We start from the raw sequence: 22,256 nt of genomic DNA, 5'->3' as shown, positions 1-22,256 counted from the left end.
TTTTTTTATATATATATTTTCTTCTTTTTTTCAAATATCAATCTAACCCTTACTCATAGCTTATATTTATGTTATATTTATATTATAAATATATTTATAATATATCATTTTTGTATTTAAACAAGTAATCACCATGCTTTCCCAGCAAGTTCAGTTGCAAAGACCAAACAAACAAAAAACTTTTACCAAAAAAAGGAAAAAGGCCTGATAGATAGATAGATAGATAGATAGATAGATAGATAGATAGATAGATAGATAGATAGATAGACAGACAGACAGACAGACAGACAGACAGACAGACAGACAGACAGACAGACAGACAGACAGACAGACAGACAAACAAACAACAGATAGATAGATAGACAGACAGACAAACAACAGACAGACAGTCAGACAGATAGACAGACAGACATGTGGTTTTTTTATATGTTTGTTTAATTACTTTCTCAGAAGTAAAGATCTGAAATTTGTATTTAGGTCTATAATAGGGTACTGAACCACATAGTCAGCAATAAATCAATAGTTTGACCTTTGCATCTGATGGTATCTATGTCATTGAATGTTTGTGTCGAAATATTTCTTTCTGAAAAAACTGAATTCGATTTTATTTTATTGGAAATACTTGAACTGATGCTGCCAGACCTCAAACAGAAGATAACTGTGTGGAGTTGCAGCAGGAACCCGACCGGCACTATGACAATGGAGTCACGGGTATAAGGCGTGGTTATGTGATCATGGGTTGGAAGAGTTTTGTTGACACAACTCTCATTCACCGGTATACCTGAAACCAAAACAAAACCACGGTCTTTCTTTAAGTAAACCATCTCTTGACTTTCACATCAGTGGGAATAGGAACGCATAAGTTTTGACATCTGATAAGTATTGTATTAGTGGCAGGGTTGTTGTTTTTTTTCTCCGCACGATGGGTACAAAGTTCGGGACAGTTTTAGTTACCATGCGTTTTTTAACTAATCTATGATGCGATCTCGTCTGGTTCTGTTTCGGTTTTGGCATCATGGATGATGTAAGCGCGGAGACCGGAGCGCTCGCCGGGAGCCCGAATAGAGATGTCCGGAGTCACCTGAACGGAGGGAACACAGCGGCTCAATTCACAGTTTACAGAAGGAGATGGTTCATTTTATCTGTGCTCTGCCTACTGAACTGTTCGAACGCAGTGGTATGTGTAATCCTGTAATTCCAGTTCGCCTATGTCAAAGTAAAGTTTTGGGGGTTTTCAAAGTGGTTCAGTATGTTGAACAGATTTGATCAAGCGTCACTCTCTGAAGCGTCCCTTTATATTCAGCCTGTCTCATAAAGAATTTGCGTAACTTTCATTCAGTCGAAACCTTTATGTATTTTTTGGTATTTTGGTTTCTGTTTTATAAAATGTAATAATGTTTGATTAATTTAAAGTTAATTTTATGATTAAAAGTTATTATAAAGTGTTTCCAGAATATGTGTGCGCCACAATCACAGATAATCTGTCTGTTTCTTGTCTGTATAAGTCAACAGTCTGCATAAGGTCTGATCCACATTGCAGCCGATTCTGTCCAAGATTGTTTTCGCTAACGTATTGTTTGAACGACCAATCACATTTCATTTCGTTTAATGTTTAGGGGCGGGTGTATCTGAAATAATTAATCGCTCAATGATCGAAGGAAAAACATTTCTGTCTGTATAATATTAATTAATACTAGTTTTTTGCAAACACAAACAAACTCAGAAAATATAGTGCAATAAACAATGTGCTGGTGTTGCAGGATATATCAATATTGGGTTAACTTGCTACTAAGTACAAAATGTTTAAATGTTCTTTTTATTAGCTATACAATGGTTAAACACTTCATTACTCTAATTAATAAACTAAACTAATGCATATATTACATAATACACTATTCTTAAGCATTGTGTAGCTGATATGAGTGTAGTAATGTTCACCTTACATTACTATATACATTAGAATTCATGATTATTTGTTTTATTTGTGTACTATAATGTGCTTTTCTGTGTTTAGTATAGGGATTTTTTTTCCTGCTAACAAATATAAATCCAAATGTTTTTTTTCTTGTTTGAATTTTATTATTATGCTACATTATGTAACTTTTTTTTTTGTTAAAAAATAACAAAATGCTATTAATGAGAGAGTGCAACAAAAATCCATGTTGCAAACCATGTATTTACTTTACCCAAATAGACTTTGATAGACCTATTATAATAATATTATATTATAATTATATTAGAGCTGTTTTTTGGATTTTGTGGGACATTGCATACATACGTCATTCGCCAGTGCGTGTTTATGTCATTTCCATACAAAAGAAAATAAGGTCCGGCTACTGTAGCGCATGTATGGTGTGGGAGAAGCTGAAGCTGAAAGTTTGTTGTCACAAAGAATGAGAAAAATTGACCATGGATCATTAAAAATGGCAAACCTACGGGGAATCACTTTGTAAAAACAAAGAAACCCCGAACAGAGCAGAGTCTACAAGCAATAAATAAAATAAAAGTAATAAAATATAATAATTATATAAAATAAATAATAATTATACTGTAATCAGTGCAGAACTTTTCACTTACTAGCACACGTGTGTATTTGTATTTATAACTGCAATAATTAATATAAATAAATCCTTTAGTCCTAGGCTTGCCAAGGACATGTGAGTCTTGAAATTATGTTGACCACTAGATGTAAACAATGACAAAATATAAATTAGTTACTACTGTGGTCTATTTGGCCAGAGTTATAAAAACGTTACAAAGTTTGACCTTTTCAGACTAGCAATCGTTATGTCTAATTTGAACAAACATTGCCTAACGTTTGTAACATCATTTATTTCAAAACATCAATGTTTCCAACAAGTCAAAACAACAGCATAAGATATGGCACTTATCTGCTCAGATGACATGTTTTCAGATATCTGTCTTTTCCTTTTTTTTGTTATTTATTCGTCCTGATAAGATGACCTGTGGTGCCACGAAACACATTCATCCGTGCAGAGGAGCAGAGCCGAACCACAACCAAAACAATATTCTTCTGCAAGCATGGCATTTTATTTTTTAAACGCTAGAGGGCCAAAAGTTACATAGTGTAGCTTTAACAATGACTGAAACAGAATCATACAGTAATCTCAATTCGAAAAACCAAACATAGATCAAATACAAATAAAAATTATTAATAGTAATGTAAATAATGCTAATATACAAAACATAGAGAAACTACAAAACAAAATGGTACAATTCTCGTATGCATAGATGTACGTACAAACATCCATACATATATACACATACACACATAAATGCCTATATCAATTCATATACTGAATACCAGGGGTTCCAAAACTGTTTTGTCAGCTGAACCCCTTTAACCTAAATGATTTTCTTGAAGTGCCCCCTGATTTTTAAGTAATGTTATCCTTTTGAAATATAATAAATGTTACTTTAATAATTTTTCTACTTTTGTTTATTATTATTTACCATTGGTATCAGAGATTGCACTGCATATATTGATTATCCGTCACCGTAGTAAAATTTACGAGATTTATATGTATGCTCAATATCTTGATTTGACATAGTCAATATTTACATTTTCAGTCATTCAAAATTACTTTTCATAGAAGTAACAAAACCAGGGCTGTAGCAACCATTATATCTTGTGGTGGAGGGACAAGTCTTTAGGCAATTAAAAATTAAAATGTATTTTCTTAGGTAATTATTATTTTGTTAATCGATTAAAATTTTTAACAAGATTAATTACATGATATGCCGATTAATTAATCGAATTAATCAAAATATATAAATAATTTGCTGAGAAAGCCCCTCAAATAACAATAATTCAATGTATAATGATTAATTAATTATAAAATGTTATATTTAAATAATTATATACAAATATTCAGACACCTTCGTTTTATTTCATTTTTTGTTATGTTGCAGTCTTATGTAAAATTTGTATAATTTATCACATCAATCTGCACTGTGTACCCCCTAATTACAAAGCAAAAAAACGATTTTTGATACATCGCAAAAGGTATGAATAGTTATTTCAAAATGATATGAAATGTTCAATGTTCCCAAGAGCACATTGTACTCCATAATTCTTACATGGAAGAAGTTTGGAACAACCAGGACTCTTCCTAGAGCTGGCCACCTGGCCAAACTGAGCAGATAGAACCCGATGGTCACTCTAGTTGAGCTCCAGAGATCATTTGTGGAGATGGGAAAAACTTGCAGAATGACAACCATCATTGCAACACTCCACCGATCTGGACTTTATGGTAGAGTGGCCAGACAGAAGCCTCTCCCCAGTGCAAGACACATAAAATCTCCCTTGGAATTTGCAAAAAAGCACCTAAAGGATTCTCAGACTGTGAGAAACAAGATTCTCTGGTCTGATTAAACGAAGATTGAACTGTTTGGCCTCAATTCCAAGCATCATGTCTGAGGAAACCAGACACCGCTTATCACCTGCGCAATACCATCCCAATGGTGAAGCATGGTAGTGATAGCATCATGCTGTGAGGGTGTTTTTCAGCAGCAGGGACTGGGGGACTGGTCAGTATTGAAAGAAAACTGAATGCAGCTAAATGGCCTCAAGCACACAGCCAAGACAATGCAATATTGGCTTAGTTACAACTCTAAGAATGTCTTTGAGTGGTCCAGCCAGAGCCCAGACTTGAATCCAATCGAACATCTTTGGAGAGACATGAAAATGGCTGTCCACTGATGGTCCCCATCCAACCGGACAGAGGTTGAGAGAATCTATGGTGAAGAATGGCAGAAAATCCCCAAATCTAGGTGTGCAAAGTTTGTTGCATCATACCCAAAAGACTTGAGGCTGTAATCGCTGCCAAAGGTGCTTCAACTAAGTACTGAGATAAGGGTCTGAATACTTATGTCAATGTGATATTTCAGTTTTCTTTTTAATACATTTGCAAAGTTATCTAAAACTTTCCTTGTTACGGTCCGTACACTTGATTAAATGCAATATTGTTTTTTTTTAACACATACATTTTTATATGACAGTCCTAGAATTTATACTTTATATTTTAAGAGTTTCGGGAGCAGTGCAAGGAAATAGTTAACTAATAAGTTAATTAATAGTTAACGACACCTTTAAGACCCACCAGAAGCCTCTGTCAACCATTCGGAACCAACGCACAAGCATCTACAGTCAGAGGCGCTGTACTGGGGAGAAGGTTAGGAGTATTCTTAGAGCCCAAGACAGACAGATTTTCCTGTGTCATTTTGTTATAAATGGCCATTTTGCCCTGAAATGAAGACTGCGCTTAGTCTTGCTTGATAATTAAAGATGATTTAGTGTGTGGGATCCCCCTTAAGACATTCAGTGTTTTATCTCAAAAGCACCATTTAAGCGCTAAATGCGCTTCCCATCTGTACAGCACATGTTGTGAATTAAACCGAGAGTAATTTTGTACTTTGAAGCACTACAGTATGGAGAATGTTAAACATCTCATAAGGCCTGATAGACCTGACATTATAAACAGAGTTGATGATGAAACATAATGTGTGCCATTACTGTAGCACCACCAACTAGTAGTAGTAACAGATATGATTTGACAGAAATATTATAGATTCATATTAAAACTATAGAAGGGGAAGGAGAAGTCTACTTAGATTTTAAAAATGTTGCTTTTGTTTGCCTTCAGTTATTCACTTTCAGGTATAAGAGATGACCCTAGAATGCATATATATGTAACATCACCCCTCTTTAATACATAAGTGGGTCATAAAAGACCCAGGTGAAATCTACTGTAGATGCTAATTTGTTTAAGGTAAATTAACTCTAATGGTAATTTTATAAATAATTAGCATTTTTATATAGTTTATATAGATATTTTATTCAATTCTGAATATTTTGAGAAACATTGAAAATGAAGTACTCTTTTGGGTGAGAGTCTAATAAAGCCTGTATAACAGAAACATAGGCGATTTACAATACAGCTCAAGAAGGTGCAGCCAATACATATTGTTTTCAGGCATACAGGGCAAACAATGTCAGGTTAATGACTCTAATGTTACTTTTAAAACTTGATTGCACTGTTGATAATAAAAGTAAGGCATATTAGATGCTATTTGCATCCCTTTTTAAGTGGAGGATAGGGGTAACATTGCAGCATGTTTATTGTGTTTATTTAGAGTCACACAGACACCCTACAGCAACTCTTACCCCTAACCCTAACTTTACTAACAAAAATTAATCATGTTTTTACTACAGTAACAATAATATCACCATGGTATTTTGTAGCCAAATTGTAGTAACCACAAAATTAAACATGGTTACAATATTAACATAATATACAGTAGTGACATCATAGATAATTGCATTAAAACTATGGCTTTCACCAAAAATCATGGTTACTGCATTATTACTGTTGTAAAAACGGTTAATTATGCCATTGTAGCGACACTTGACACAGTTTGTCTTTAATTATTTTAGTGCAAATAGCTGCGCTGTGTGGCTGGATCTATTTACACCTAGTGTAAATTATCACTCCGTATAAGTAATTATGATACGCCATAACTTGTCTCTGTCTTCTTTTTGTGGTTGTAATGATAGCATTATTCTATCCCTCACAAACTTCTTTTTATTCACAAACAAATAAATATGGTATCTACCCTGATTGTGGCTCATAAAGCCAGAAGCCATAACTTCTAGGGCCATGGTTTCAAGTTTTGTTAAAATGCTGTATCGTCAATCTTCTTGACATACAGTATTTTAATATAAACCAATAAGTGTAAAAATAGAAGAAGAGACAGTTCATTTGGAACCATCCATTGGAATGTACTGTTCTGACAAATACCGCTGACCATTATTACCATTACTAAAACTACTAAATCCTAAATATTAACAGTAATAGATGTAGTACTAGATGTAATACTAGACCGATGTAGACAGATTTTATTATATACCTGTAGCTGCTGCTCAACAAGCCCCATTTATCCAGTGCCACTGAATCAAAACTGCACATGATTTCACTGGAAATGTTCACACTTGCCGTTGTGATTTTCAGTCCACTAGGGGCTTCAGTCTACAGGGTTATAACAGGGTCGTCCTAATAGCCCAGCTGTAGTAGGATATGGATACTTCCCCATGAGGCTATTATCTCTGAACAGGGTGTGCCAGAAAGGGGCATGTCAATCTTAATTACACCCCTGTTGCTCCCAAGGGACATGTCATTTCCATGGACACCATTGTATGTGTGTTACAAGGCCAAAACATCCAAAGCTGTTCTTCTGAAATACGAGAAATGTGCATCGTGTCTTGGCACACTTTTTAAAGTTTAGCAGATGGTGTCATTTAAGATTCAACCATTTGGGGCTTATTTAAAGATTACAATCGTAGGGAAATCTGATAATAGTCTAAACCTGCAGATGTGACTTTGAACTGGTTTCCTTGTTAAGAGTATTTCTGAACTTCAAAATATTTTGAAAAGTACAGTACAATCAGCATTGACGGTTAATTTTATACATATATAAATGTATGTTTTGTCCAGGAAACCATGTTGTGTTAGATGCATTTAAATGAATGTGAAACTGTGTGCCAGTAATTTGTGTAGTGGTGCATGAAACGATTGGATTGTTTTGGGATCAACTGACTGCCATTCAACACGCTGCTGCATAAATCAAATTTCCTTGATTGCGAACAATTTTTTTTTTTGAGAAATACTTAACAATTTAAATAATATATAATTGTATTATTGCGGTAGTGAAAAAATCACAATGGCCATCTTTTTTCATATTGAAAAATCATATTGAAAATAAAAAAATTAGGAGGTAAAATGCCATAAACTGTCATAAAAATAATGTCACAATGTAAATATAATTTATGGCCTTAAAAAATGCTTCATTTTATAGAGTATGTGCAAAATATCATGTCATACTAGTTTCTTTTGATTTTGGAGAAAAATTGGATTAGGACATTTTCTTGACAGGTTTCGTGAGATCAACCCTGATGTTACCAATTGACAGGAAGCAGATTTTGTTAGGTTAAAAAAATGGCTTGAGGTTGTTATATATCTAAATAATCCTATTTTGTTCAAGTCAAAAATATTACTTAGCATGACTGCATTATGCTACAACACTAAAAGTTATTTTTAAGAATTAGATTGTGTAGAAATTTTCAAGGCAACAGTTGCACATTACCAAGTTTCCATTATGATTCAGTTCACTTGACATTGCATCACTAAGATGATGCAATGGGAAGTGTCTTTCTACATGACCTAGTTGAAACCCTTCTACAATAACGCCAGGATTGGCTATGATGTTTAATCCCCGCCCTTTTAGGCATGAAGCTGTTTGGTATAAAAGTGGGCGTGCAAACAACATTCCTCCAAATTTTCATTGAAGACAGCGTTTCATCTCTCGCCTAGAAGCCCTCTACTACTTTGCTGTTGACATACACGAGTCAGCAGGCGGGATCTTCATGGCAATGAGAAGACTCTCCACTCCCCTGCAGTGTTCTGGAGAATGTTTGCTCAGCCTCGCCACTTGACGCTTCGCTGGTGAACGGGCCGCTTCAGTATCTTGATTTCCCCCAGTGCTTCGGCTGGAGTTTTGTATCCTTATAAGCTATTGTAATATTGTGTATATAAATACACCTAAAATAGCTGCTTACGTGTTCACGTGTTTTTAAAGATGTCGTTCCATAAGTGTTCCTTATGCGAGGGACACATCCTGCATCAGATCAGCATGGGAGCTGAATTCGCTGTCTGGGCCATGCCCATGCAGAGACAGCTCTCATGGAGACAGACTGCCCTCACTGTGAGGGCATGAGTGTCAAGACACTTCGCTCACGAATCACCCTCGTTTTGAGGGACGATTCAGCCTCCCGTGCCCTCCCACTCCCAAGGGATCACATGAGGAGGCACAATGGGACCGCAAGGTCGAGCAGGATGAACTTGAGGTGGACCTTGTGCTGGCACATGCCCTGCAAGCCCCTCAATCTCCATGGGCTGATGGAGGCAAATGGAGACTTCATCCTCAGACTGTCCTGAGGATTTGGGAAATATTCGGCAAAGCAGAGATTGATCTATTTGCCTCTGCGAAGAACGCCCACTGTCCCCTTTGGAACTCCAAATCCCAAGCTCCGCCAGGAGTGGATGCAATGGCCCACAAATGGCCTGCAAATCACAAAAAAATGTGTTTCCCCCAGTGTGCCTCCTTCAATCTGTCATATGCAAAGTCAAAGAGGACAAGGAAACAATTCTATTGGTTGTGCCGAAGTGGCCCAATCAGTCCTTGGTTTCCGTGGTTTCCTAAATTATAGAGATTTTGTACAGCCCTCCACTGGATGTGCCAGACCTGACTGGTCAGTTATGAATACTATTTTACAGGCTAGAGCGCCATCTACAAGATGCCTTTACACACTGAAATGGAATATGTTCACTAACTGGTGCTTTTCACAGCGCAAAGACCCAGTGAACTGCCTCATACCTCAAATTCTAACATATCTTCAAGAGCGATTGGACGCAGGGCTCAGTCCATCAATGCTCAAAGTTTATGTGGTTACTATAGACTGAATCCGGCACCTCTGTAGGCAAACATGATTTAATCATAAATATCCTTATGGGAGCGAGGCGGTTAAATCCCCCTCTCCCGGCTACGGTACCGAACCTAGCTTTACTCCTAAAAGCACTTGCGGGGCCCCCCTTCAAGCCTCTGGACTCGGTTGAATTGCGTGTGCTTTCTATTTAGACCGCATTACTGCTGGCTCTGGCCTCAGTAAAAATGGTTGGTGATTTGCAATCACTGTCAGTTGACAATTCATGTCTGGAATTTGGTCCAGGTCTTTCAAAAGCCACTATCAAACACAGAAAAGTTATCTGCCTATGGTTCTAACCACGCCCTTCAGAGGGCAGGTGGTTCACCTTCAAGCCTTTTTCCCTCCATATAATTAATATAAGGAACAGTCCTTGCATTTGTTTGGTACACGCCAGTTCAGACTATCTGACCAGCTCTTTATGAGCTATGGAGGATGCTGTCTCCAAGCAAAGACTTTCTCACTGGATCATTGACACAATCACCCTGGCTTACGAGTCACAGGGTGCAAATTGTCCAATTGGTGTTAAAGCACACTCAACTAGAGGCATGGCCTCTTCATGGGCTTGGATGAACTGTGTGTCCTTACAAGACATTTTGCAGCAGGATGGTCTTCTCAAAACTCATTGGCATGGTTTTACAACCTAGACGTAACATCTCTCTCATCACAAGTCCTCTCTGTTTAGGGTGCTTGCTATTTTGTTGGCCAAACCTACATTTATGCCCCTCTTTCTAAGTATGGGCTTCCTGTCATTTTACACAACCGCGTTGGGAGGGTTATGTCATGTAGTGCGTCGTGATGGGACTCTGTTCCCCATAGCGTCAGCTTAGTGACGCAATGTCAAGTGAACTGAATCGTAAGATAACGTCTTGGTTACGTATGTAACCTCAGTTCCCTGATATGAAGGGAATGAGACATTGCATAAGCTGGGTGCACTACAGACTCTGGTTTTTTTTTTAGTTGCGAGAGATGCGCTCTTTGTCCTTCAGTCAGAAAATTTGAAGGAATGGTGTTTGTGCACCCGCTTATATACCGGACAGCTTCGCGCATAAAAGGGTGGGGCTTAAACATCATAGCCAATCCTGCCATTATTGTAGAAGGGTTTCATCTAGGTCGTGTAGAAGGACACTCCCCATAGTGCCAGCTCAGTGATGCAATGTCTCTTTCCCTTTATCTCAGGGAATCATGGTAACATACGTAACCAAGATGTTTTCAGTGTATTGAGTGACTGCTATACTCTGATGGAAGTTATAAAAATGTAATGATGATGCTCATGATGGCCTGTGTATTGTAAAATAACTTTGTCAGGTTTTGCTCATGTGAGGGGCCCTTCTGACTTGAGGTTTCTGTTTTTGCACATTCAGCAGCTAAATGTTGGGAAGTGAGATTTGAGTTTGACTTACGTATATGTCATATGACCGATCTGGTTCACTGTCATGCACTTTATCTGTTTTAGGTTAATGTTGAAGGGGAGTGCAAGATTTAAATGATGACATTCAGTCACATTATGAAAGTTAGAAATATATACATTTATAGAAAGACGGTGCTGTATAGAATAATTGGGGGAGGGGGGATCTGTCACTCTATTTATATCTCTAATTGTTAAAACTTTGAAAAATAAATATAAATAATAATACAAAAAATTACTTTCAAAGTTTAAGAATTATTCTTAATTATTTTTAATTTAATTTTTTTTTCATATAAATTTCATTTATATATACAGTATAAATGTATGTATTTGTATTGTTTTCAATTTCTCCACAGCTATGGCTGACTTTTGCACCTGTGGCCGACCAGACAGCACAGTACCTGAGAGTGTCTCTGGATCAGGTCAACTGGCTCTCCCTCATCTACATGGTGGTTGCAATTCCCTTCAGTTTCATCACCACATGGATGCTGGACACACTCGGACTGCGCTTCTCGGTAAACAGAGACTTATTACTGTCTATCATCAAATGCTGAACCTAATCCGCACTCTAAATTGTGTTTACTACTCCGTAAAAAAATAGAAGGACTATGCATATTTTCCACTGAATTTTATAGTTACTATAGTTAGAATATATGCTATTTAATGTCAGGTTTCCATTTGGGAAACTTACCAAATATAGTGTTACAACATGCCCCACCCTGAGCAATATTCTCTGGAGTAAAAAGTGTGACATCTAGCCCCAGTCTCCCATATTTATAAAGCTTTCATAATACTACAAGCACTGTTTCCTTGTCTTTTAGCAAGACATCAAAGAAAAGAATCAGAAAGAAACTGGAAGCATAAAGTTTATACTCTGATCCTTGAACTATTCCAATGCAACTCTCTCTTTCCCATCTGCTTCTGGAACACAGTTAATCCTGGGCTCTTGGCTCAACATGTTGGGTAGTATCCTGCGTGTCGTTGGCATTCTGAGCTGCATCCCGGAGTGGGCCGTGTTCCCCCTGGTGATGGGGGGCCAGACACTGTGTGCCCTTGCCCAACCTTTGGTCATCTTTGCCCCCACCAAACTGGCAGCTCTGTGGTTCCCAGATCACCAGAGGGCCACAGCTAACATGATTGCTTCAATGGGTAACCATATATACCAACAGCTCAGATGTTTTTTACTTAATTTTCAGTGGGGTGCAAAAGTCTGAGACTACTAGTAAAATAAATCTTCTGTTTTGCACTCTATAATTTAAAACAAAACATTACCGGTTATATTATTAGTATGTATACTATTGATGAATGATGATATACTGTTGATGAATTTGATTCATTTCAGACTGTATTGCCTCTACAGTATGTCATTTTTAGCATTCAATAAGTCGATTATCTGCCTTTTCCACCGCCTTAGATATCAGTATCAGCAAAATCCACCATCGGTCGGCCTCTAATTTTTACTAGTGAACTCAGAAATTTGAATCCCACTGTATGAAGAATGGAAATATTACAGTTTACAGATTATTCTTGTCTTTTGTTTTCCAGCAAATCCTCTCGGACTGCTTTTTGCGAATATTTTCTCTCCCATGATAATACGTTACACTAATAATCTTCTCATGCTGGTAAGACGGCTTTAGACAGAACTTGGTCACAAAAGAATTTCATTCCTCATGTGATGTATCTCTCTAACTGTCCTGTTGACTTTCTGCCTCGTAGCTTTTCATATATGCTATACCTGCCATCGTTGCCTGTTTCCTAGCAACAGTGGGGATTCGTGAACGCGTTCCCCCGACACCCCCGTCTGCCAGCGTGGTGACCTCCAGCACTAAACCTTTCCTACAGGGCATAAAACTGGTACTACACACACTTAAAAACACATTACCTTGTCACACATGAATTGCATTACAATCTAATGCCGTTTTGCTTGTGCAATTTGTATGTTTCAAAAAACCATGAAACACTCAAAACAAAAAACACTTGATTAAAGATAAAATTTTTAGTTAGACTTGCCTGTCTGTGTTGGGTAGCTTATGTCAGTTATTACTAGTGGGTTTGGCAAAGGCAAAATACAGTAACTACACATTTGGTCAAAACTGAGTTATAACTGAAATCAAGTGTGAAAATGTGAAAATATTGTTTTGACGTCACAAAAATCAAGTTGGAGATTTCATAGAATTACAAGTTTACAACTTCTACTCCTTACAAGTAATTACAAGACAGAATTACTGTCTCATAATTATGGTAATTCTGGCATAACATGAATGCACCGTTATAACTAGGGTTAGTAAATGTGTACTTTTGTACTGCTGTCTAAGATTCTTGGCTTTGTTTTTATTTGTCTGTGTTCTTTCTCTCATTTATCTATAGCTACTGAGGAACAAAGCATACTTGATCCTGCTGGTGTGTTTTGGTTCGGGTATAGGAATATTCACCTGTTTTTCCACCTTGCTGGAACAGATACTTTGTGTCAAGGGATACTCAAATGTAAGAATTTAACGCAAACCTAAATGTTTACCTCATTTGTAAAAACCTGTTATTTTGAATAACAGGGTTAAACTAGTGAAGAAATGTGACAGACAGACCGACAGATACTGTAGATAGATAGACAGACAGACAGACAGACAGACAGACAGGGATGGAAGGATGGATGGACAGATTGAAAGATAGATAGATAGTTAGAGATAGACAGATAGACAGACAGACAGATAGATAGACAGACAGGGCTGGACAGACAGACAGATAGATACGGACGGACGGAAGGACGGACAGACAGACAGTCTGTCTATCTATCTGTCTGTCTGTCTATCTATAGTATCTCACAAAAGTGAGTACACCCCTCACATTTTTGTAAATATTTGATTATACCTTTTCATGTGACAACACTGAAGAAATGACACTTTGCTACAATGTGAATGTAGTGAGTGTACAGCTTGTATAACAGTGTAAATTTGCTGTCCCCTCAAAATAACTCAACACACAGCCATTAATGTCTAAACCGCTGGCAACAAAAGTGAGTACACCCCTAAGTGAAAATGTCCAAATTGGGCCCAAAGTGGGCCCAAAGTGTCAATATTTTGTGTGGCCACCATTATTATTTTCCAGCACTGCTTTAACCCTCTTGGGCATGGAGTTCACCAGAGCTTCACAGGTTGCCACTGGAGTCCTCTTCCACTCCTCCATGAAGACATCACGGAGCTGGTGGATGTTAGAGACCTTGTGCTCCTCCACCTTCCGTTTGAGGATCCCACACAGATGCTCAATAGGGTTTAGGTCTGGAGACATGCTTGGCCAGTCCATCATCTTCACCCTCAGCTTCTTTAGCAAGGCAGTGTTCGTCTTGGAGGTGTGTTTGGGGTCATTATCATGCTGGAATACTGCCCTGCGGCCCAGTCTCCGAAGGGAGGGGATCATGCTCTGCTTCAGTATGTCACAATACATGTTGGCATTCATGGTTCCCTCAATGAACTGTAGCTCCCCAGTGCCGGCAGCACTCATGCAGCCCCAGACCATGACACTCCCACCACCATGCTTGACTGTAGGCAAGACACTCTTGTCTTTGTACTCCTCACCTGGTTTCCGCCACACACGCTTGGCACCATCTGAACCAAATAAGTTTATCTTGGTCTCATCAGACAACAGGATATGGTTCCAGTAATCCTTGTCCTTAGTCTGCTTGTCCTCAGCAAACTGTTTGCAGGCTTTCTTGTGCATCATCTTTAGAATTTAACACACCTGCTCCCCATTCACACCTGAGACCTTGTAACACTATGAGTCACATGACAACGGGGAGGGAAAATGGCTAATTGGGCCCAATTTGGACATTACCACTTAGGGGTGTACTCACTTTTGTTGCCAGCGGTTTAGACATTAATGGCTGTGTGTTGAGTTATTTTGAGGGGACAGCAAAATGTATAGCTGTTATACAAGCTGTACACTCACTACTTTACATTGTAGCAAAGTGTCATTTCTTCAGTATTGTCACATAAAAAGATATAATAAAATATTTACAAAAATGTGAGGGGCGTACTCACTTTTGTGAGATATTGTAGATAGACAGACAGACAGATAGATAGACAGACAGGGATGGACAGACAGACAGAAAGACAGATAGATAGAAATGGATGGACGGATGGATGGATGAACAGCCAGACAGGCAGAGACAGACACACAGACGGACGGACAAGCAGACAGACAGACAGATACTGTAGATAGACAGACAGACAGACAGACAGATACTGTAGATAGATAGATAAATAGATAGACAGACAGACAGATACTGTAGATAGATAAATAGATAGACAGACAGACAGACAGACAGACAGACAGACAGACAGACAGACAGACAGACAGACAAGCCAATGTAAAAATGTTGTTTCTTCTTTTTTATTGTGGCAGGACTTTGCAGGACTATGTGGTGCAGGTTCCATTGTTTTTGGCGTTGTGGGCGCTGGCGTCTTGGGCCTTTATGTGGACAAGACAAAGAAGTTTACAGAGGTCACCAAAATCAATATGTGCCTGACATCCCTCGGATGCACTGCTTTTGCGGTGGTAAGTAGAGAAAATGTGTGATGTTGTTTAAATTTTCTTGAGTTTGGAAGGTTCAGGAGAGTTTTCAGGTTCAGTTTTCTGTATGTCTGTCAGGTTTCCCTTTTAAGGGACCAGAAGATTGCCATTGGTGCTGCATGTGCATGGTTTGGCCTGTTCGGGTTTTCTGTATATCCCATCGCCATGGAGCTCGGAGTTGAGTGTTCGTACCCTGTGGGTGAAGCAACATCATCTGGACTGATCTTCATATCTGGGTAACTTTTGTTTATGTTTAGATTTTTTTTAAGTTTCAGTAATTTACTTTTGTATTGCATTTTCAATTATTATAGTGTTAAAGTCAACATTAAATCAAAATTGACCATTTTTGATTTTTTTAACCCCCCCTATGGTATTGAAAAGTGGAGCCTCCCTTTGGTTTTTAAGGTCATTTTTGATGTGTAACCCTTTTTTTATGACTATATTGATACAATTTTTTGCTTCCCTGAAGTAAGATCAATAAAATTATGCATTTCTTTTGGGATTTTATGCTATTTTGTTCTTATTTAAATCTAAATGTCTAAATGTCACCATTAACTTGCTTAAACAAATAAGCTAATTAAGTTGAAAGGTGAAGAAAATATGAGAATGTGACATATATTGGAGGCAGATTGCTGCATCTGGAGAACAAAATATAAATAACATGACTTGAAAAACATGTCATGCCAGTAACAGCCAGTTGATGGCTGTAGAAATCTACTTTGTAGTCTGATGGCTTGTTTGTAAACTCATTTTTAATTTTATCACAAGATATGCAGTTGGACATCATCATGTTTAGACATCATCAAACTATGATTTGTCAAAGTTTAGCATTGTGTGTGTGTGTGTGTGTGTGTGTGTGAGCGTGTATTTATCACTTTGTGGGGACCAAATGTCCCCATAAGGATAGTAAAACCCGAAATTTTTGACCTTGTGGGGACATTTTGTCGGTCCCCATGAGGAAAACAGCTTATAAATCATACTAAATTATGTTTTTTGAAAATGTAAAAATGCAGAAAGTTTTCTGTGAGGGTTAGGTTTAGGGGTTGTGTTAGGTTTAGGGGATAGAATATAAAGTTTGTACAGTATAAAAACCATTATGTCTATGGAAAGTCCCCATAAAACATGGAAACACAACGTGTGTGTGTGTGTGTGTGTGTGTGTGTGTGTGTGTGTGTGTGTGGGTGTGTGTGGGTGTGTATGTTTTGCACTGAGGATGTTTTAGAGTCTCACCCTGTAATTTCTGTCTGTTATTTTCTACATTGTGACAGAATTATTGATTGTTTTTGACAGATAAAATTGTTTTGGTCTGTCAAGTCTTGTAATGCTCAGACAAAGGAAACATTCTTTTATTAAACAAGGAAAAGTATTTAGGTAAAAAATGATGGGAGGGGAGGGGTAATACACATTACTGGTTTTATTAGTAATTATTTATCTGTGAATGTTATTCCAAATAAAACAAAAGAAAAAAAAATTCATCACAATGTAATATCCTGTTCTGCCTCTTAAACTACTCTTTCCTGCTGACATCACCAAGCCCTACCTTCTGTTTTATGTTGTCTTTGACATGTTTAATGTAATGTTTAATCAGACAGGTTCAGTCTGTCATCTACATGCTGCTTCTTCAAGCTCTGACCAAACCGATGGCAGACTCTACATTATCTGTCTGTGCTGCTGGAGGAGATGCCAGTCTGAGCTGGACAGGTGAGTGGTGTACTTTCTCTTTGTTTCATGATTAGAAAGTATTTGTAAATGTCAGTCAATTTATTTTATTTTTTTGTCCAAGTGGTTGATTTTTTTTTAATTAAAACTAATAGATTTTTAACTTTTCCCTTTATGTTATATGATGGTCACATTAAAACTGACATATAAACTTTTTACCAGGCCTTCATCCTTTATTTTTGTGATTTTTCAAATGTTCTTTTTTAATGTATAGTTTTAGAGTTCTTGCTTTGTCCTAGACCCAGACTTTCAGTAATCAACAATGAAAATTCATTACAAAAATACTAATTATTGCATGTTTAAAACTATAATAATCTAAGGAAAGAGTTAACTCTTACCATAAAGCATATTTATTGTGAGAAAATTATTTGTCAATTAAAAAAATTATAATTTCCACCACACCAAATGAGTTTGCCCCTAAAAAAAATTGTATTTGATAAAAGTTAGTGAAGAGCATGCTTAAGATTAAATATGTGTTATGTGTCACTTGTAAATACAATTTCTTAGTCATTCATATGTTTTTGTAATTGTAATAATAATTCCAACACCTGGAAGCCACAATAAGCATTAATTACACACCCAATGCACACCATAAGCTAGCAAACAAGCTTTAGCCATCTTTGTTTGGAAGTAAATAAAAGAGAGAAAGAAATATGAAATCTTCCGACACGTCTATTTTATTCAGACCAAAAACACATGAACTTACATCGTAATTATAACTTACTTGATGGCTTAAAGGCAGCATAAGTGAACTTGATGAGCTGTTCAGAACAACATACTACTGTACTACTGTGCTATTTTTGCAGTAAACACATTTTCTGCATGCATAGAATACACAAATCACCCACTGCATTTGCCAAAATGTGCAGTAGGGCATACAACAGAACGTAGAATATTGTTGAATATTGAACAATTTAATTGAGACATTGAAATGGAATTTGTTATTTCCAAGGGGCCAGTTTTTCAAAAGGTTTAATCCGGATAAAATTGATCCGGATTTAGTAATCCTTTTTTTTGCGATCCGTGATCACGTAATCCAGCTTACTTTTGAGCCAGTTTTTCAAAGCAACATCGGATTGGATCAATCTGATCCGGATAGGAACTTTTCAGGATCACCAAATCTGGATAACCAGTGCTCAAACAGGATAGGAAATCACAATGTAGAACTATAGATATGTAAAGAGCAACAAGTAGAATAGCCAGTGTGGGGTCAATATAAATTTATTTTTATTTGAAATGAAAATACACACATTTAAAAAAAAAAAACTAAAAACAAGAAAAACCCCACCCCATCCTCTTCCAGCAGTCCGCTCATCTGAGACCTACAACACAAACACTGTACATTGAGGATATTTATAACAAGTTTCAAATATAGATGTATTGAATTAAAAAAAAGACTTAATGTCAAATACTCCACAGTAATTTCAGACTTCCTCATCTGATGTGGAGAGACCAGCTTGTCTGAGCGTAGCCTTTAGGAGGCGGATCTCAAGTCTGGCCTTGGTTTGCTGCAGTTTGGTCAGAGTCAGTTGTTCCTCTGCCAGACGAAGCTGTGCTTCTGCCCTTTCAGTCTCTTTTTGCAGAAGTGCCTTGTAATCATCATCTTTGTTTGATGAAGGGCGCTTCAAGCCTTTCCTCTGAGATCCTGTGGCAACTACCACTGGCTCAACCAATGAGGATCCAGCTTCTCCCACAGGAACAGAGCTGAGTTTCAATATAAATACGCTCTCTGGATCAGCCTCAGGAGGAAATGGCAGATTCTCCTCCTCCTCAATCCAAGGCTCGCCATCCCCTACAACACCTTGAATACCATGGAGAGCTTGCGACTTCTCACCTCCAATGATGTCGAGGACCACATCTGTGTAATCTCCCCTCTTAAATGGCTTGTTGCCTGTTTGTGGGTTTTTGGCTTCAGCATGGTCCTTTGTTGCCCTGGCCTTAAGATTCTTCCACCGCAATTTGATTTGGTCTGTGGTCCTCCTCTGGCCAGACCCTATGGCATTCACATTTTCTGTGATTAAAATCCAAACATAATTTTTCTTTTTGTTGGTATCCTTAGCAGAATTAAAACTTCCCACTATTGTTCCATAATGGCACCGAACACCCTCTAGTAGTGCATTGGTTTCAGCAGCAGTGAAGTTACAGCTTCTTGAGTCCATGGTTCCGTTGCTTTACTATAGTGAACATTGTTCATCAGTTAGAGGCCTTGGGTCCAATTGCCTCAATTGAACACAATCCAAAACTGATCAGTTGTAATAGGTGTGTTTGAAAAGACCAACTACACAGCCATATAAATCAGCCTTTCTCAGAGGATTCACAGAGAGACAGTGAAATGGCAGGTGTTGTCCACCGCCACCACCACTTTGCCAGGAGAGGATACCGTCAAAGGGTGTATGTTGAACGTACCAAGCCACTGGAGCAATACACCACTGAGGAGCAGTATGTCCCGTTTCGCTTTGGGAAGGCTGATATAGAGTACCTTGTGAACCTTCTCAGGACAAAACTTCAACACAGAACCCAAAGGAGTCACGGTCTGTCTGTGGAAGACCAGATCCTCACTGCTCTCCGGTTTTATGCATGTGGGACTTTCTATCAAGTTGTTGGTGACTATATGGGAGTGGTGAAATCAGCTGTGTGTGATGTGGTGAGAGATGTGTCAATCGCACTGGCCAGCCTGGTCAATGAATTTGTTTCTTTTCCAAAGGACAACCAGATTGCCCAGGCCAAGCGCAGCTTTTTTCTTTTGGGGAATATGCCCAATACTATTGGAGCAATCGACTGCACACATGTGCATATACAAGCACCTCGTAAGAATGAATGGGAGTTTATAAACAGAAAGGGGAGGCACAGCATCAATGTCCAACTTGTGTGTGATGCTGACCACATCATCACCAACTGCGTTGTCAAGTGGCCTGGGTCTGTCCATGATGCACGCATCCTGAGGGAGAGTGCTCTATATGAGACTCCAAACCAACCGACCGGATGGCATAATATTAGGAGACAGTGCCTACCCACTCCTACCATGGCTGATGACTCCTTTTCTAACAGCAAATACACCGGCGCAGGCACGCTTCAACACTGCTCATTGCAGAGCAAGATGTGCAATTGAGCGTTTAAATGGAGTTCTTAAGAGGTGCTTTGCATGCCTTAACTACCTGAGAGCGGAACCACAGAACGCATGCAACATAACCCTTGCCTGTATTGTCCTGCACAACATCGCTACTAAGCGCAATGTCCCTCTCTGTGCTGACAATGATGCACCTGAGCCCCTTGGAGACCAAAATCAATGAGTCTAGACTCATTTCACAGATTCATTGATTTTTGGATTTCAAAAATCAGTGATTGCCATTCTTTGCATTTTTTTGGTTATTCTGTAATCATTGCATGCATCACTAATAAATATTCTAAAAACAAAAATATTTTCGATTGTGATGAATATATATATCAATTAGTGACAGAATAAAATTGATTGTTTTTGGTCAATTTTGACAGCTGTTTGGGGAATTATTTTATGAGGCCAAACTCTTTCTATTTTGCTGTAGGCCTATACTGAAAGGCTGAATACGTTCAAGCCTACCTAATCACTGTAGCCTGACGCATGAACAAATAAAATTAAAACCTTATGAATAAATAGGATATCTTGCAAGATACTGCATGATCCAAATATAGTATTATTTGATAAATTTTTAAAGTTTTCATTACATTTTGGGCATGAAATCCACGCTGAATCCACCCTTCTGATGGGATCAGTTTAATCCAGATTTTTTGGATCAAAGTGATCCAAATCCTACAAAAAAAGTTCTGAAAAACCCAAACTAAAGGTTTGATCCGGATCAAAACCAAGATTGGATTACGTGATCTAATCCGATTATGTAATCCGTTTTTTCTTTTGAAAAACCCATTTTCAAGATTTGATCCAATCCGTTATCCAAAATCCTAGTGGATTACTTTTGAAAAACCGGGCCCTGATGATAAAAAAACATGCATGCAGTCAAAATAAAAATGCATGCCATGAGGTCATGGGACAGTACTCTTCAACTAGTCTTTGAAATGTACACAAACATTGGACCATACTTAATTTCACAAACTTTTTAAAGATAGGATATATCATGATTAGCCAAGTGGGACTGTTTCATGCATTACTTTCATTTCCTCTTTCCAGCTAAACTGGATCCTGTGTCATTAGGGAACACGTTTAAAATGAGAACAAGTGCAGATTAATCCAGCCTTCCTGCTTTTCTGGGTCATCCTTGACATGTCTTGATGAGATAATGATAGACTTGGGCAGATCTCTAGGCATTTATTTGTCTTTTTCTCTTTTGTTTTTTCTGTCCCTGTTTCAACTACAACACACGCACACATTGACAGTGCCAGTGCTGGTGATGGCAGGACTGTGTGCTCTGGGCACCTGCGGCTTTGTGGTGTTTTTCCAAACGGATTACCAGAGACTCAGTGCAGAAGCCACAGCCACACCAGAGACAGAGACTGAGCAGTCAACAGCAGGAGACACCTGGGCAAACAGCACTGACGCTTGACGGACTGATCCGACAGCAAGAGAAACCACTGAAAATTTTAACCAAGACCAAATGATTTTGCAATCTAAATCTCTAAATGTCAATCTCAGACACTTTATGACCCTTCTTGCTTAGAAGTATAGGGTGCAGAGATTTTGTAATTGTTATACTTCTGTGTATATAAGAAACTAACACTTTGCCTTATGTGATAGTAGGAATAATGAATGCAATGTATATGCTGTATATATAATGTATATGAGGAGGTTCAAATGCCACTGAAAGTGAAATAATAATAAATAAAAATAGGGGCAAAATTTGACCCATAATGAATTCCTCTGTTTAGGACTAATTTTATATATTGTATAAAATACGAGCTGATGTTTATTGAATTTTATGGGTAAACGGTCATATATTCTCAAGTTGTTTTATTTGTCTAATCTAGTTATTTATATTGCTGAATTGTTAATCGATTGATTAAATTCAAGTATTTGAG

At 37.9% G+C, this 22,256-nt stretch overlaps 1 protein-coding gene across 1 annotated transcript; it reads left to right on the top strand.

Moving 5' to 3' along the window:
* Positions 1–755: 755 nt before the first annotated feature.
* LOC127617150 (solute carrier family 49 member A3-like) lies at positions 756–22,179 on the top strand. Its single transcript, XM_052089065.1, has 10 exons — positions 756–1,177; positions 11,324–11,482; positions 11,900–12,116; positions 12,513–12,589; positions 12,684–12,821; positions 13,335–13,451; positions 15,363–15,515; positions 15,609–15,766; positions 17,119–17,231; positions 21,618–22,179. Exons 1-10 carry the CDS (start codon positions 1,016–1,018, stop codon positions 21,782–21,784), a joined length of 1,461 nt encoding a protein of 486 aa, XP_051945025.1. The 5' UTR covers positions 756–1,015; the 3' UTR covers positions 21,785–22,179.
* The last annotated feature ends 77 nt before the right edge of the window (positions 22,180–22,256 follow it).

Source organism: Xyrauchen texanus, chromosome 23 (genome assembly GCF_025860055.1).
Source record: "Xyrauchen texanus isolate HMW12.3.18 chromosome 23, RBS_HiC_50CHRs, whole genome shotgun sequence".
Classification (NCBI taxonomy): domain Eukaryota; kingdom Metazoa; phylum Chordata; class Actinopteri; order Cypriniformes; family Catostomidae; genus Xyrauchen; species Xyrauchen texanus.
Note: the sequence above shows the minus strand (reverse complement) of the source record. Positions and strands in the feature narration are given on the sequence as shown.